This window comes from Haemorhous mexicanus, chromosome 19 (genome assembly GCF_027477595.1).
Source record: "Haemorhous mexicanus isolate bHaeMex1 chromosome 19, bHaeMex1.pri, whole genome shotgun sequence".
NCBI classification, from domain to species: Eukaryota; Metazoa; Chordata; class Aves; order Passeriformes; family Fringillidae; genus Haemorhous; species Haemorhous mexicanus.
This window is the reverse complement of record NC_082359.1, coordinates 9,423,052-9,439,031: the sequence shown is the minus strand read 5'-3', so window position 1 is coordinate 9,439,031 and position 15,980 is coordinate 9,423,052. Positions and strand designations below refer to the sequence as shown.

General features: G+C 56.5%; 1 protein-coding gene across 7 annotated transcripts; it reads right to left on the bottom strand.

Moving 5' to 3' along the window:
* Positions 1 to 77: 77 nt before the first annotated feature.
* TPST2 (tyrosylprotein sulfotransferase 2) lies at positions 78 to 15,895 on the bottom strand. Of its 7 annotated transcripts, none has more exons than XM_059863375.1 (8): positions 15,827 to 15,886; positions 8,416 to 8,481; positions 5,611 to 5,703; positions 4,127 to 5,029; positions 2,498 to 2,696; positions 1,769 to 1,819; positions 1,605 to 1,653; positions 78 to 637 (listed from the first exon to the last, which is right to left on the bottom strand). In XM_059863375.1, the coding sequence occupies exons 4-7, from the start codon at positions 4,960 to 4,962 to the stop codon at positions 1,624 to 1,626; spliced, it is 1,116 nt and encodes a 371-aa protein (XP_059719358.1). In that variant the 5' UTR covers positions 4,963 to 5,029; positions 5,611 to 5,703; positions 8,416 to 8,481; positions 15,827 to 15,886; the 3' UTR covers positions 78 to 637; positions 1,605 to 1,623. The 7 variants fall into 7 exon arrangements, with proteins under 7 accessions (XP_059719358.1, XP_059719359.1, XP_059719360.1 ...); XM_059863376.1 differs by lacking the exon at positions 15,827 to 15,886 and adding an exon at positions 10,595 to 11,443; XM_059863377.1 differs by lacking the exon at positions 15,827 to 15,886 and adding an exon at positions 9,620 to 10,160.
* Between the last annotated feature and the right edge of the window lie 85 nt (positions 15,896 to 15,980).

The window sequence follows — 15,980 nt, the reverse complement described above, 5'->3', positions numbered from 1 at the left end:
CAGGTCGCGCTGGTAGCGCCGCCCTGTGGCCCGACGGAGTAGAGGGGGCGGAGCCCGCGCGATAAATAATTAAAATATTAAATATCAAATCAACACTTTAATGGTGTCCGACACCGTTGATGGGGGGAGGGGGGGAGGGCATATATTAACTCTGCAATAGCCTCTGCAGGGTCGGGGACGGGGTTGGGGGGAGGGCACACGCACCACAAAGGCTCTGCAGGGCCAGGGGGCTGTTCCTGACCCTGGGAGCTGGGAATAGTAGGACCGGGGTGGCTTTTCCCGATCCCAGGAATACGGACCAGCGGGGATGGGAGGGCTGTTCCCCACACCGGGAACGGTGAACAGGATCACGAGACACAAACGCGATGTACGGAGTCCTCCAGCCAGGGCACAGGTAATCTCCTCCCGTGCCCCCCGCGCCCGGGTTTCCACAGCTGCTTTCCCCACAGAGCGCTGGGACGGGCCGGGGACGTTCCCGCCGTGGAGCACGTTTGGCCTTTGCAAATAAATGCAAATACATTCCTGGAGCGCAGTCATTTGGCAACAGTAGGAGCAAGCAATATGCTTGGAGAACAGATTTCCACGGGCCCACTGCACACTCGTCCTTCTCGGGCAACAACAGGCCATTGGCAGCGTTCTGGAAGAGACAAAACAGAACCTCAGGGACAGGATCCCCTCAGGGAAGAGGATCCCCTCAGGGGCAGATCCCCTCAGCGAAGGATCTCCTCGGGAAGAGTATCCCCTCAGGAGCAGGAGACCTTCAAAAGCAGGATCTCCTCTTAGGAACAGGATTCCCTCGGGAGCAGGATCCCCTCAGGAAGATGATCCCCTCAGGGGCAGGATCCCCTTGGGAACAGGATCCCCTTAGGAACAGAATCCTTTCAGGGGCAGGACCCCCTCAGAAAAGGATTCCCTCCGGAGCAGGATCCCCTCAGACTGGCACAACAAGGCCCGACTGAGGGTTTAAAGCCCCTGTGACACAAAAAATGGCCAGAAACAAACCAATTCTGAGCCCAGGACAAGGGAACACACAATTCCTGATCTTCCCTCAGTGCTTCTGATCTTTTTCTACCCAACCAACTGCTTGTACACAGAAAGTTGCTCCTAAAGGATTGGTTTTAGTACCAAGAATGGTATTTTATGCTTTAGCATGGAGGAAGAACGTCCAACACATCAACAGTTGTCTCTGGAGCAGCAGCCCAAGGCAGCAGCTTTGTTTTCCATCATGTTTTCCTTTGTTTTCTATCCCCTTCCTCAGGTCCATGGCACGTCTTTGGAGGCAGCTGGGGAGCAGCTCAGCTCATCCACACATTCCATGTGTCCCTGCTGCCCGCGGGGATGGGCTGCAATAACCCTCCCAGGCGGCTGAGTTTCATTTTGCAGCTTTAATCCTGTTCCCAGAGCTCAGGAAAAGAATTCCTTACAAATGGTCCCACACAGCAGCATTGTGTGGGAAGATCTGAGGCGACTGGGAAGGATCCCTGGCACCAGCAGTGTGCCTGGAACTCCAGCAGATCCACAAAAATCACGCAAACCAATTGCTGGTCCTGGAGCAACACAGGCAGATTTGCCCAAATCCCAAAATTAAGTAAACAGGGTCTTACCTGGAAATCATTAATTTTCTTAGTGAGAAGATGACGTGTTCTGAGTCACCTGGAAGAGCCCCAGAAGAGAAGGGTCAGCTCTGAGCCAGCATTCCCCAGGGAAGGCAGCAGCGACCAGGTACCCTGGTGTGTCCCAAACCCCCAAACCCTCAGGGTGCTCTTACCTGCAGGTGACCTTTGAGATTGGCCGGTGTTTTATAATCCCCCTTTAAAACCTGTGGGAAAGAGAACCTGGAGTGACTTCCTGGGGCAGTGGAATCACCTCTGGGTCACTGCTGCCAGCCATTCCCAGCCTTCCCAGGGAAAAAGCTGCACCTTGAGTGCCCTGTCTGCTCTGGGCCCCTCTTTCCAAAACAGACATGGAGGGGCTGGAGCGTGTCCAGAGAAGGGAACAGAGCTGGGGAAGGGGCTGGAGCAGCTGAGGGAGCTGGGAAGGGGCTCAGCCTGGAGAAAAGGAGGCTCAGGGGGACCTTGTGGCTCTGCACAGCTCCCTGACAGGAGGGGACAGCTGGGGGGTCAGGCTCTGCTCCCAGGGAACAGGGACAGGAGGAGAGGAAACTGCATCAAACTGTACCAGGGGAGGGTCAGGTTGGACAGCAGGAGGAATTTCCTCATGGAAAGGGTGGTCAGGGACTGGAAGGGGCTGCCCAGGGAGGTTTGAAGTCCCCATCCCTGGAGGTGTCCAAGGAACATGCTCCATACGGCACTCAGTGCTCTGGTGGGGATCGGGCACAGGTTGGACTCAGTGGCTCTGAGAGGCTTTTCCCAACCTGAATGACTCTGGAATTCTGTGATTCTGTTTTCCCTGTGTGAGGCTCTTTCCCCCCCTGCTCCATCCTGACTCGGCTCAGGAGCTTCCTTTGCTCTGTCCCCTCCATGGCAGTGCCACTCACTCTGTGCGTGTTGTTGACAACCAGGGGGTCGGGGTGGCCGTAGTTGGGGGGGTTGGCGTAGGGGTCGTAGCCGAGCCTGGCCAGCATGGGGGCAATGTGGGCCATGTCCTGCAGCACATCCCCCGGGATGTGCCCGATCCATTTGGATAAAGCCTCCATGTTCACCGGCTTGATCACCTGGTCTGTTGACCTCTCTATCCTGGGGAAAATAAAGGAAAAAAGCAAAACACACAATGGTTGGATTTCATACATCTGCTGGGCTCACACACAGCTCGCTGCCACCTCCAAAGAGAACCACAGGGTGGGATCTTAAATCCTATCCCGTCCCACTCCCTGCCGTGGGCACAGACACCTTCCACTATCCCAGGTTGCTTCAAATCCTGTTCCACCTGGCCTTGGCCACTTCCTTGGATGGGGTAGCCACAGTTTCTGTCCCTCACAGCCCTGCTCTGGGAAAGCAGACCCTGGCAGGGGGTTCCACAGCCCCAGAGGCTGGGTCCTCCTGTTTAGAATCGTGGAATCATTAAGGCTGGAAAAATCCTCTAGGATGAGCGAGTCCAACCATTCCCCCAACACTCCTAAGGCCACCACTAACCCGTATCTCCAACTGCCACATCCACACAGCTTTTAAATCCTTCAAGAATGGGGACTCTACCACCGTTCTGTTCCAATGCTTAATTACCCTTTCAGGGAAGGAATTTTCCTTTTTATCCAACCTAAACTTCCTCTGGCACAACTTGAGGCTGCTTCCTCTTTTCTTACAGGAGGTATCTATCCTGCACTGGGACAGAGGCTCTCACCATGACACCTCTGCTTAGCAGAGGAAAACAATGTAAGATGTGTGAGCTGTAGCACAGATACACTTGGTGACCCCTATGAATATTCAAAACCTGATCTAAGCAACCAGGACCAATTTACTCTGAGCAAACAGGGAAGCAGAGCTGGCTGCACTCCCAGGGCATCCTGGAAAACTGGAGCAGCTGCACATCCCCCCGTGCCTCCTGTGCCCTCACCACCGGGGCACCAGTAACTGATACAGAGACTTGGATAATTCCCTTACACAGCTGATTAAATTTTGCTAAGCCTGACTTAAGCCTCCATTTGAAAAGAAAAAGCATTAAAAGAGGAAGAGAAAGTGGGAGAAGGCAAACACCCCCTACACATGGAGAGGGCAGGAGGGAGGGCTGGGTGTGCCTCCACTGAGCAGGTATTGCTTTTATTCTGCAATACCAACCCCAGACCTGGCAAGAACTGCAGCTCATCTTCATTAGCAGCACAACTAATCACATCAAGGAGGCATCTGAGGACGGGCGGAGAAAGAGACATTAAAGAGCTCACGTTTCAGAGCAAGCAGTTCTTTGCAAATTAGAGACTGAAATAATTTCTGCAGTGTCAAGAGAGATTAAACAGTCACCTGCTCCTGAAATCCTTGCTTGACAAGCTGCTCTGTGGAGTACAACAGATTGGGAGCATTAAAGCCATCTCTTACTCAGGAACATAAACCCCACTGCAGTACAATGTGCTGTCCCTCCTCCCCCAAAATCACACACAAACACCAGCAGTGCGGCTCTGCCCCCAGTTTTATCCTGCTTTGTGCAACGAAAAGCTGAGGAAAGAGCCGAGACTCACTTGGAAAGGGACACCCCGCCGGGCTTCCCGATGAGCTCCTCGTGGTGCAGCACCGTGTCGCTCCAGGAGATGTCCAGGAACCTCATGATGTTGTGCATGGACTGCTCAGGGTGCAGCACCAACTGCTCGTAGTAGACGGGCAGGCAGCGGGCGCGGCCGATCTCCAGGCACTGGGAATACATCACCTCGATGGCCTTGTTCCACTTGGTCAGGCAGTCCCGGTAGCTGTTCAGGTCGAAGCCAGCGATCGTCACCTTGCGTGTGATCATGGAGTGCACCGAGGCGCGCCCATCCCGCACCATCAGCAGGAACTTGGAGTTGGGGAACAGCCGGGACAGGTACACGGAGGACTTGAGCGTGAAGGGGTCCTTGTTGCACAGGTACCTGGCGGGCTCGCCGTGCTTGGCGATCACTTCCAGGATGAAGGCCTGCATGGCCGCGTCCAGCACCTGGTCCGTCACCCCCGCCTCGTCCAGCCGCATCTTCTCGCGGCCCGACTTGGACCAGGCCTGGCGCATGGCCAGCACGCGGGGGATGATGCGGGTCTCCTCCCCGCAGCGCACCTCGGGGTGGGCATCCAGCATGGCCCTCATCAGCGTGGTGCCGCTGCGGGGGACACCGCCGATGAAGATCAGGGGCATGTCCTTGCTGTACCGGTACTCCACGTGGTTGGCGTCTACCATCACCAGCTCCTCGTTCTCCGGCCTCATCAGCCTGTGCCTCCTCTCGCTCAGGACCTGCTGGCACTCCAGGACCTGCTGCCCGAGGTGCAGGGTCACCATCAGGGCCGCCACCGAACCCACCAGCAGCAGCACCCTGCGCGTGGTGACCCGCATCCTGCTCTCCTGGGCACAGGCTGGGGGCTTCAGCTCTCCGCTAGCGAGTGTCCAACCCCACGGGCATCTGCAAGAGAACAGCACTGTCAGAGCAGCGATGGGATGCTGACACCATCCCAGATTTCATCACCTCCTTCACTTATCAGCACCTCTTTCATTTATCAGCACCTCCCAGGCTTGGTGCCCTACACCCAGCAGGTAATTAAAGTCTGCCTCAGTGCACACCCAGAGAGAGAATTTCTGCATTGTGCTCCCAGAAACACAGGTTTACAGCTGGAGCAAAGCTCCAGGAACGTTTTGGAGAGGAGGAGCACTGTATTCAGAGATCCTTAAAATCTTTACAGAGAGTCTGCTCCATCCCAGATGAAGCCCAGACCCAAGCTGAGGTTATTCCTCCCAAACCCAAGTCAGCACTCCAGCACTGATCACCTCCCAGCCACCTGCACCCTCTCTACATTTTGTTTAGTTTAACCCTACGGTCACAGGGGAGGGGGAAGCTGAAATAAGAGAAAAACAAAAGCCTCTCATGCCAGCTTTAAGGATCTGAGTCAGGAGAAACCGTTAGAATGAAACACTGAGAGATTCAACCATCTGAGAGTGAACAGCCACACGCAGCGTTCACCACCCTGCCCTGCCTTGGGAACTGACCTGACAGAGAAATCCGTGAAACTTCATCTGGCACCGAGACTTCTCGGGGTTTTCCACGGCTCGGCAGGACATCCAGCAGGAAGGCTGCAGCCTCTGCAAGTGCCCAGCTCAGCTGCGTGCCCGGAGGGACTCCCGGGAATGCTGGCACCGCTTCCTGCCCCCTCCCCCCGTCCGCCCCAGTTGAGAGTGCAGGTTTTGCAATCCTCCCCTGGGCTCACCCCGGGATTTCCAGTTCTTTGTGATTATGTGGCTGGGGCAGGAGCTGAATGGAGTGGAAGGAACGGGCCGTCCATGGATTCTGTTTTGCTGACATGCCAAAGAGCTGCTCCAGAAAAGAGTTTCCCCCCGCAACGAAGGAATACATTGTGCAGCAGCCCATGCAGAGCAGGGAGCAGGCAGGAGAGAGCCTGGAGCTGGGCAGCTTTCCTGCTCCTCCTGCCAGGCACTCAGGAGGAGTGCCTCACTCTGCTCCCCCCTTCCAGTCCCTGACATCCCACTCCACCATCCTGGACTCCACCCACTGGCTTGTATCCACTCCTGCACAGGCAGTGCCTCTCTGCCGGCCCAGAGATGCCCTCCCACAACCCAGCAGCACAGCAATATCACCACCAAAAGTATTTTTGTGGCTCTTTACTCCCTGGTCCACCCTGACCAGCTGCTTGGTAACATATCTGAAGCTGAACAACCTCAGCTGCATCCCCACTTATGAGATAAAGTGGGTGGATTTGTTGGGATGTAGATCAGAGGGACACCCAACAGCTCTGGCATTTTTGCAGCACCAAGCAGAGTCAGGGCCATTAACAAGACAAGTGCTGCTCCTTCCTGCTCTCTTCATCTGTTTCTGTCATGTAAATATATTCAAATATTCACCCCAAAATAATTGCAAATGCCACAAGACCCATTTCAATGGATGGCAGAGGAGCAGGCAGGATTTAGGGCCAACTGGAATAATTAGGGCGATGCAGACCAAGACAGGCTAATTAGCAGCAAAGGCTGCACCGTGAAAGGAGGCTGGAGCACAGAAGTGCTCTGTTCTCCAGGAGAGCCAGCTGACAGGGAGCAGTTCCCACCGAGATGCTCCAGCAGCTCCGGCCGAGCTGCAGAGGGAACAAAGGGACTCTCATATTATGTTGGATGGGGCTGCCAGCTGTGCCAGGGGAGGTTCAGGTCAGACATCAGGGGGAATTTCCTCATGGAAAGAGAGGTCAGGCCTTGGGAGGGGCTGCCCAGGGAGTCCCCATCCCTGGAGGTGTCCATGGAATGCCTGGATGTGGCACTCCGTGCTCTGAGCTGGTGACAAGGTGGGGACCGGGCACAGGTTGGACTCCAGCTGGATGGTCTGGGAGGGCTTTTCCAACCTGAATCATCCTGGGATTCTGGAAGTCCCTGGGGACTACCTTGCCTGTCCGGCAGGCAGGGACTGAGTCCTCAGTGCTCCTACCCAACGCCACCAGCATGAGAAGCTCTCACTCTGTGTGGGGAGTCGGGAAGGCAGGTGCCCAGAGGAGCATGGCCACTCTCCACTGCTGAGCTCTGGACTGGCTCTGCTCCTGCACGGCAGCCCCTGGGCCCAGGAGGGCTGGAATGGGACAAACCTCTCCATAGGGATCACCCTGGGATCACCCCAATGTGCTGGGAGGGCTGAACAACACGCAGAGCGTCTGGCCGCTCACGCTCACACTCGTGCACACTGTCGCACACTACTCACACTCGTGCACACTGTCGCACACTCTTGCACACTCATGCACACTCTTGCGCACTACTCACACTTGTGCCCACTCTTGCACACTTGTGCACACTTGCACACACTACTCACACTTGTGCACACTTGTGCACACTCGTGCCCACTCTTGCACACTCATGCACACTACTCACACTTGTGCACACTCATGCACACTCTCGCACACTACTCACACTTGCTCACACTCTTGCACATCCACTCACACTCTTGCACACTACTCACACTTGTTCACACTCACACACTCTCTCGCACACTACTCACACTCGCGCACACTCTCACACAATCTCGCACACTCGTGCACACTCTTGCACACTACTCACACTTGCTCCCACTCACGCACACTTGCACTCTACTGACACTCGCGCACAGGATTCAGGGTGTAATTAGGTGCAGGGCTGTCTGAGCCAAGACAGCCTTTCCAGAGACAGCACCCTTTCAAATGCCCAAGCCGGCTCTGAGAGCTTCCCACTTGAACAGGATTAGGGAGCTCTCAGAGGCTACTCTGGCAGGGAATAGTGACACGGGAGCAGAAAGCAAAGTGCCAGCAGCAATCCAGGGCTGAAACAGCTTGGACACGGAAGGACAGGGATATCACAGAGGGGCAGGGGCTGTGTCCCTGGCCAGCATCACGGGGCCAAGGCTGGTTCCAAAGAAGAAGCCGTGGAGGAAGCCATGTTGTGGCAGTTTTGTGTTCCCTTTGGGATGCCTTTTGCAGCCTGGAGCTCTGGGCTTTGTGGTTTTCAAAACCCTAACCCTAGGCATAACCCTAACCCTAGGCTGAGCACTTGCAAGGCTGGCACCCAGAGCATGGGGGAGGATGGGGACCAGTGGGGACGTGACAGCAGAGTGACAAGAGGTCCTAGAGGCAGCAAGTCTTCCGTATTCCCATACTGATGGGACTTGAACATGAAGAAGACTGACACTGTGTCGTGCCAGCTTGTGAAAGCAGCACAGGATCAGTGGGGCACCAGTGGTGGTGTGGACAGATGTGCAACATCATGAGACAGATGTGCAGCAGCCACCCAGCTCCCAGGGGAATCACACATCCAGCAGCTTGCTCTTACCTTTTCCCCGTACGGTCATTGTGCTTCTAGTTGAGCTTCATGCTGAACCCGTGGCCATCAAAACACCTGATGGGGAAGAGAAGCCACAGTGCTGATTTGTTTATTTAGCACACACATCTGCTCTCCTCCTCAGCACCTTCCACTCCTCCCCACAGCCTCCTCCAAGCCCCAGGGAAAGGTGTTCCTGCTGGAGCTGGTGGCCCCAGCTCATGGCAGCGCTGGCAGCTGGATTTGGCACACCTGTCCTGAGACACCAGCACTGTTGACAGAGCGCAGCCAAGCCAGGAGACACAGAGGGAAGCAGCAGGGCTGCTGCTCTCTTAGGAAATGCAGCCTGCTGGAAAGGAGAGAGGTCTCAGGGGGACCCTAGGAGCCTGGATGTCTAAAGCCCAGGGGATGACAATCCAGCTGGGCACAATTCCAGTGCACACTGGCTGGCACAACAGCCTTGACCAGAGGAAGCAGCTCCAGACTCGCCTGCTGCAAATGCTGAAATCAGGCACACGTCAGACTATGACCAGAGCCCCCAAATCAGTGACAGTGAAAGGAGACTGACCCCAGAGGACCTGCAGGCCTGGAAATACCTCCAGGTTGGGAACCAAACCCCTGGACACTGGGTTTCCCACAAGGACTGCTCCATTCCAGGGAGCATAGCAGCCTTGGCTGAAGCCATCCTGCAAGCAAGAGCATCCTGGGGACAGTCTGGGACATGGAGCTGCAGCAGAGCACCCCGAGGGGCCAGGACCTGGCAGATCACCAGATGTCACTCTGCTCGCAGGATCACAGCATGGACATGGGACCATCTTGGGGTCACTGCTGCTGGGACATTCCCAGTCAGCTCCCCCTGGCTGCGCAGCAGGTCCTGGCCTTGCAGGATGTCCCTAAGAACATTTCCAGCAGTGACACTAATGGCTATTCCAGTCTCCTCTCGTGCCATCGAGTGTCACCGGCCCCTCCACCTCAGCACTAAAGAGAAACCAGAGGGAAACTCCACCCAGCAGGAACTCTACAAGGGCTTATCCGCAGTGCAGGCGCTTCCCTGCGAGGCTTCCTGCTCAGCCTGGCCTCCATGGACTACAGGATTCCAGCTCCAGACCAGGCTGCAGCTCCACGGAGCAGCAGCTGCATCCCTGGATGTGCTTCTGCAGTGCCCTGAGTGCTGAGGTGCAGGGACAGAGGTGGTCCAACAGCCCACCCGACTCACCCCGCTCCAGAAACAGCTCCAGATCCTGCCCAGGCACAGACATGGACAGACACACAGACACGCACTTGTTTGTGACTTCCTTCCTGATGCTGTGCAGGGCGTCACCACCAGCTGGGCTCCAACAGCAGCTCTGACCGAAACCCGACCAAAACCCCAGAGAGAAACCCCTGACCTTGGCACCTGTGCTGGGAACGGGTAAAAACCACCCCCAGAACAGCCCCAGAGCTGGCACAGCACCCTCAGCAATGAGGAAACAATATTTGTTAAAGTGTTACAAACAACCACAGAAACAGTTTCTATGAGAAGCCCCATAAGATCTAAGGCTGCATTTTTCTTTAAACCATTCCCAGAAATGAGTGTCATGAAATGCAGCCTCCCCAAAACACATAGGTGTGGCCTGGAAAATTTGAGCTCAATTTGTTGATGCTTAATAAAAGGATGAGGATCTGCAGACGCCCCTGTGGCAGAACAGCAGCAGAAACTGTGGTCAGCAAGAAATGTCCCAACATATCCAACTCACATCTTTACAAATCAGCAGTATTTAATTACTGAATTGATAGTCTGCAGTTCATTTACAAAAATAAACACAGCTTGCCTGAGGGCCACTGCTTCATCCCAACCTGAGCTCAGTCCAACGCTGGCACTGCTGATGGCAGCTCTGCTCCTCCTGGATGCTCCTGCTGGCACCTTGTACAGCACATTTCCAAACATTTCCCAAGTATCTCTCTTAGCAGGACTGGAAGGCAGCAAGCACAGGGCATGGGGCATAGAGCATAGGGCCAGCCCAATCTCCACCAGGAGCACACAGAGGCACCACGGGGGTGGCTGTGGTTACTGAGTGCAGCGTCAGCCCTGTTGCACAACCCCCAGCTCATGCTCCTCCACCCCAGCACAGATCGGGATTGATCCCATGGGACAGTGGGAACAAAGTCTAACCCACCCACCCCAGGGGTGGGACAGGGGCTCTGCACCTACCTCTGCTGCAGGTGTGCCATGGCCTTGGAAAGAAGATATGAAAATTAGGTTGCAGTGCTCAAAAAAAACACACAACAGAAAAGAAGCTGCTGTCAGCCACCACGTGGCAAGAGCAGCACCACTGACAGCAGGACGGGTTTGGTGACTAAAATTGAAGCTGCACTGCAGGTCATGAACCCAGGGCATCCACTGGAACAGAGGCCAATTCCAGTGAAAACACAACCAATCCCAACAAAAACACCTGGGTCTGGAGCACTTTGGAGTTCTGTGTCCCTTGGAAAATCCCCAAACAGCACTGACAACCCTGTGGTTTACACTTGCACCGCCACCATCATCCCAGGGAAAAATAACAGTCAAAAGAGTTCAGGGATGAGTGTTCAAGCAGCCACCTCAGCACCCAAACCACACAGAGGCTGCTCCAGCTGCATCTTAGCACCCAACAGGCTCAGGAGGCAAAGGGGAATTTATTCTCACTGCTGAGTACCAAGAAAAATAAACCAGCAGAACCTGCTGCCCTGAGGATTAAGGCAGCGTGTGTCAGTTTCAAACACTTTCTGGCTCAGAAAAAAGCCTGCAAGGTGAGAGCCCTGAGCCACACCAATCATTCCAGCCAAGCATCCCAAAGAGCCCAGCCAGGGATGGGGCACTGTGTGCCAGCCAGCTCCAACAGGCTCTAAATCACATCAGCAGAGGATCCACAGACATTTCACAGCACAAACAGACTGTTGGTTTATCGCCTCAAGGCTGTTATGATTAGCAAAACATTTTATTATCCTGCTCAGTGGTACAGTGTTCCTCAAACAATAAAAATCCCACCAATTTACAGAAACTTCCCTCCGCCCATCCCTCGTTCTGAGCACGGCAACAGCATTTTATCATTGGGAGATGGAAACCTCAGCACTCACCCTGCCAGCCTCGCAGGGACACGGCCTTCAGCTCAGAGTGGCAGATTAATTATGGAATGCCCAAGGGGAAAGCTGCTGGCAGGACACAGGGATGGAGGCACCTACCCACTCCCCAGCACCTGGCACCGTGTGCCTGCACCGCAGCAAGGCTCAGGCACGTCAGACACGCTTGTGCTGAAATGGGACACGAGCTCTGCACTTCAGAGGGAGCTCCTGACTTTTAATTAACCCACAGAGCTTCAGCCTTCTGTAATTACTCTGCAGTTGCTGCCTCAGGGGGACAAAGGCAAAGCCAGCACAGGTCCACTGATGGTGACATTCCTACGTTGGTTCCCCTTGTGCCCTGACCAGTGACTCCATTGTCCTGCTGGAGGAAGGAGCTCTGGGAAAGCACGTAGCTCTCCCCCAGCTCCTTTTGCCCAGGAAAGCTATGGCTGCCCCATCCCTGGAGTGTCCAAGGCCAGGCTGGATGGAGCTCTGAGCAACTTGGTCTAGTGGAAGGTGTCCCTGCCCAAGGAAGGGGGGTGGAACTCGAAGATCTTTAAGATCCCTTCCAACCCAAACCATTCCACAATTCTGTGATGATTCTATGATTCCTTTCCATGTCTCTGATCAGGTCCCTCCAACTCTCACCCCTCGTCCAGGGTATGTCCTGGGAATCCTCATGGGAGAGGGGTACTGGGTGAGGGCTGCCGAGGGCTGCAGCCCCCCTGTTCACTCACCACGCTTGATGCAAACACAGCTCTGCCCTCACAAAACTGCACAAATATTCCCTTGCAGGAATGTGGGTGGTCAGAGCCTGCCATACAAGAGGGAGGAAGAGAAGTCAGAGGAACTGCTAGAAAAAACACCAAGTATCTTCAAAAAATATTTTCCCAATCCACACGCCAAACCCTAAGTCTCAACAAGCTCCATTCTTGCATGCACAAAGATCAGGATCTGCAAATAAAAAATTGTTTCTGCAAGACAAACCCCAAAACCTCAAATTTGCTTAAGAAACAAAATCAAAGTGCTTTATTTCCCCATGCAGCAGCAGCAGCAGCCCTGGAAGCACTGCCTGAGGGCAGGGCAGGGCAGCAAGGATGGAGGTGCCACTGCTCACCCTGCATGCAGGGATGGGAGAGGGGACACTGCTCCCCATCTTCTCCAGCTCCTCTGCTCGTTCTTGTCCTGTTTCCTGCAGCTCTCTCAGGAGCACAGACCCAAGCACAGACGAGCCTCAGGATTTCCAGCAATGCCCAGCCATCCTCAGCACAATGGATGCCACAAAGGCAAACATTTGGCATCTCCACAAAGCCAGAAACTTTGGGAAGCACCAGCACCCACTTCAGCAATGTGTGTTTGTGGCCTCCCACTCCCAGCTCCACCGAGGACAGGCACTGACCACTCCCAGGCTCTGGCATGGGTGAAGCCCTTGTGAAACCACTGGTGGAAGAAACGGAACCGGGTCCTTCCGAGCCTGCGCCGCTGCTGCCTCATCAGCCAAAGCACCCTGCACAGCACATCCGAGCTCCTTCCTGTCTGCACCGGCCCAGCTGGAGCCCTGCTCCTCCTCTGCTGCCACTTGCATCTGCAAACGCTGGGACACCAAGGCCTGTGCCCATGCCCTGAGTGCCACCCGGCCATGCTGGCTCGCAGCCAGCTGTGAGCACAGCTGCCTGAGGGAGGCTGCTGTTATCCCACCCCCCTGGCAGCTCAGCCACTGCCGGCAACAGCTGCTCACACCACAGGATCCCTCCCAGCACCGAGGAACAGGAGTGCTGGAAAAGCTTCCCTTGCCCCAGCACAGCAGCCTGTGGCTCCGGAGCCAATGTGCCTGTGGCCATTCCTCCGTGGAGAAGCACCTGCATGCTTCAGCCCCTTCAGAGCCCTCAGTCTCACTCTGGGGTCACTGCCTGGGAATGCACAGTGGGAAGCAGCTGCTTGCTTCACTTCCGAGCTCTCTGTGTTGAGCAACCCCCACTGCTGCTCTTGTTTGATGTCCCTGGGAGGGGACAAGGGGCTCCTGCGGCAGGGCCACCCTCCTGCCTGCAGCCACACCGTGAGGCACCACAGCACGGACTGGGGACCAAAAGAGGGTAAAAAGGCATCATTCACCTTGAGAGGGGAAATCTTTGAGAGAATTCCTGCAGGAATTCTGGAGGCAGACAGGGCTTGGAAAACAGAGTGAACCAAAGTGGGCAGCCAACACCAGTGCAAGCTTCTCCTGGGTTCTGTGTGCCCGCTGCCTGTGGAATCTGGAAGGAAATGTGCTGGGCCGAGGCGTGAGGCTGAGGTTCCTTAAGGCATCACAAATTCATCACAAGGCACATCTGCACGGTGCCAAATAAAACCACCTGCTGGGGGTTTGTTTTCTCTCTCCAAAAATCTTCTTGACAGTCCCCGCATTTTAACAGCGCTCCTGCCATCCCACACATCCCCAAAGGCTCAGCGTACCCGGAATGCAAACTGCCTTTGGAAAAATCTCCTTAAAATAGTGACAGAAATTACTAATACCGCTTGTAAAGCCTACAGGAAGAGGATAGCCATGGCATGAGCCTGACCATGCTGGTGAGCCCACCAGTGTCCTGCAGAGAGCCCAGCCTCAGCCTGCCACATCCCCCCACAGTGAAGCCCACCAATGCCAGCTGCTGTGGGTGATGCTGGGGAGGACTCACACAGTGCCCAGTTCAGCTGCTGTCCCCCAAATTCCAGGCTGCCTCCCTCGTGTGACTCCACACAGACCCTGGGCTCCCCTAGGGCTCTGCAGCACAGCTGCTCCTGTGGTGCCACATGCAGCAGCCTCGGGGCACCAGCTGCCACCGGCATGTGATGGCAAACCCCACTCGCAGGCGCCCGCGTTGGCACTTGACAGCTCCCCACAAGCAGCCTGCAGCATCCCCACAAAACACACAGCAAATCTGGAAACCTGTTGGCACCAATCATTGGGATCTCCCCACTCACCGTTGCTCAGTGCCTGAGCAGGAGGGAGCAGCACGGCTGTGCTGAGGGGGGACTCTGCTCCTGAAACAGAGTCCAAGCAGCCGGCGGGGCCTGGCACAGGGGAGGTGTCTGAAGGGGTTTCAAGCTGTGAGATGACTTTTGGACAGAGCCTGAGCATGCAAACAAACACAGAGAGGGATAGAGCAAAGGCCTCTGTGATGCAAACCATCCCCTGCCTGCCCAGGAGGGCAGCCCAGCTCATGCTTGCTGGCCCCAGTGCCAGCAACTCCAGCCACGAGTCCCAAGGAACTTGAGCCGGACAAAGCGTGGATTTCACATCCCTGCCACACAGGGCACAGTAACAGATGGGCACTGCCAGGAGAGTGCCAGTGCTTTGTGTGGGCTGCAAGGTGCCAACACAGCTGCTCAGGAGCCCGTCTGCACCCCCTGCCAAGGGACCCACATCCCACAGCCACCCTGACCTCGGTGCTGCCAACACCTCTCAAGCCTCTGCAGAGGCTGACGCTGCCCAAGACCCACAGGTGCAGCCTCTCACTGGGCACCCACTCTGCCCAGGCCACCATGCTCATCCTGGTATAGCAGGGCAGTCCCAACCCTGACTGAGCTCTGGACACCTGGACAGAAGGACAGTCCCAGCCCATGGGTGCCTCTGTGTATGGCAGTGCTCAGGTTATGGGAGCACAGCTTGGTGCCGGGCTGCCAGAGGGGAGCTACGGGAGGGAGGAGAGGGCACTGTCTGCCAAAGAGTAGAATGGGAGGACAAAGGTACGAGGAGAACCCTGCACTAAGCACCTTGTCCCACCTGCCGTGCATCCTGCACTGTGTTCTGTGCACTAAGCACCCTGTGGGCACCTCAGCTCACCCTGCACTGCACTGAACACCCTGCACCCAGCATCCTGCGCTGAGCACTCCGCACCGAGCATCCTGTCCTGGGCATCTAGCACTACTCTGAGCACTCTGCACCGAACACTCAGCACCGAGCACCGCTCCGTGTCCCCAGCACCGCACACCGAGCACCGCTCCGTGTCCTCAGCACCGCACACCGAGCACCGCTCCGTGTCTCCAGCACCGCACACCGAGCACCGCTCCGATCACGCATCATCACCCGGTGTCCCCAGCACCGCGCACCGCGAACCCCCCGCACTGCGCACCGAGCATCCCCCGCCGCTCCGCGCTCCGTTCGCTTCGCCCGCGCCACCCACCGAGCCCCGAGCCGCTACCAGGCGGCGCCCGCCGGTGCCAGGCACCGCCCGCCGCACAGCCCGGCCGCTGTCACCTGCCAGCCGGCGCCGCTGGGGGGACAAACGGCAGAGGCACACGCGGTTCCCGGGCCGGGCCGGGCCGGGTCGCTCCCCCCGCTGCCCCCGGTGCCCCCCGCACTCACCGGGGCCGCCGCCGGCCCGGAGCGGCGCGAGACGCGGCGACGTCACGCGCACGCGGGCCCGGGATCCCCGCCCGCCGCTCCGCGCGTGCGCCGCGCGCGCTGGGCAGCGGGCGACACCGGGGAACCGAGCCCGGGAGCGAGCCCCACGCCGTGT

Excerpts from the sequence above, each read along its gene's own strand:
- TPST2 (XM_059863372.1), bottom strand. The coding sequence starts at position 4,962 with ATGCGGGTCACCACGCGCAGGGTGCTGCTGCTGGTGGGTTCGGTGGCG. Across the intron at positions 2,697-4,126 it reads GGCGGGGTGTCCCTTTCCAA|GATAGAGAGGTCAACAGACC; the intron begins GTGAGTCTCGGC and ends TATTTTCCCCAG. Across the intron at positions 1,820-2,497 it reads TTGTCAACAACACGCACAGA|GTTTTAAAGGGGGATTATAA; the intron begins GTGAGTGGCACT and ends TCTTTCCCACAG.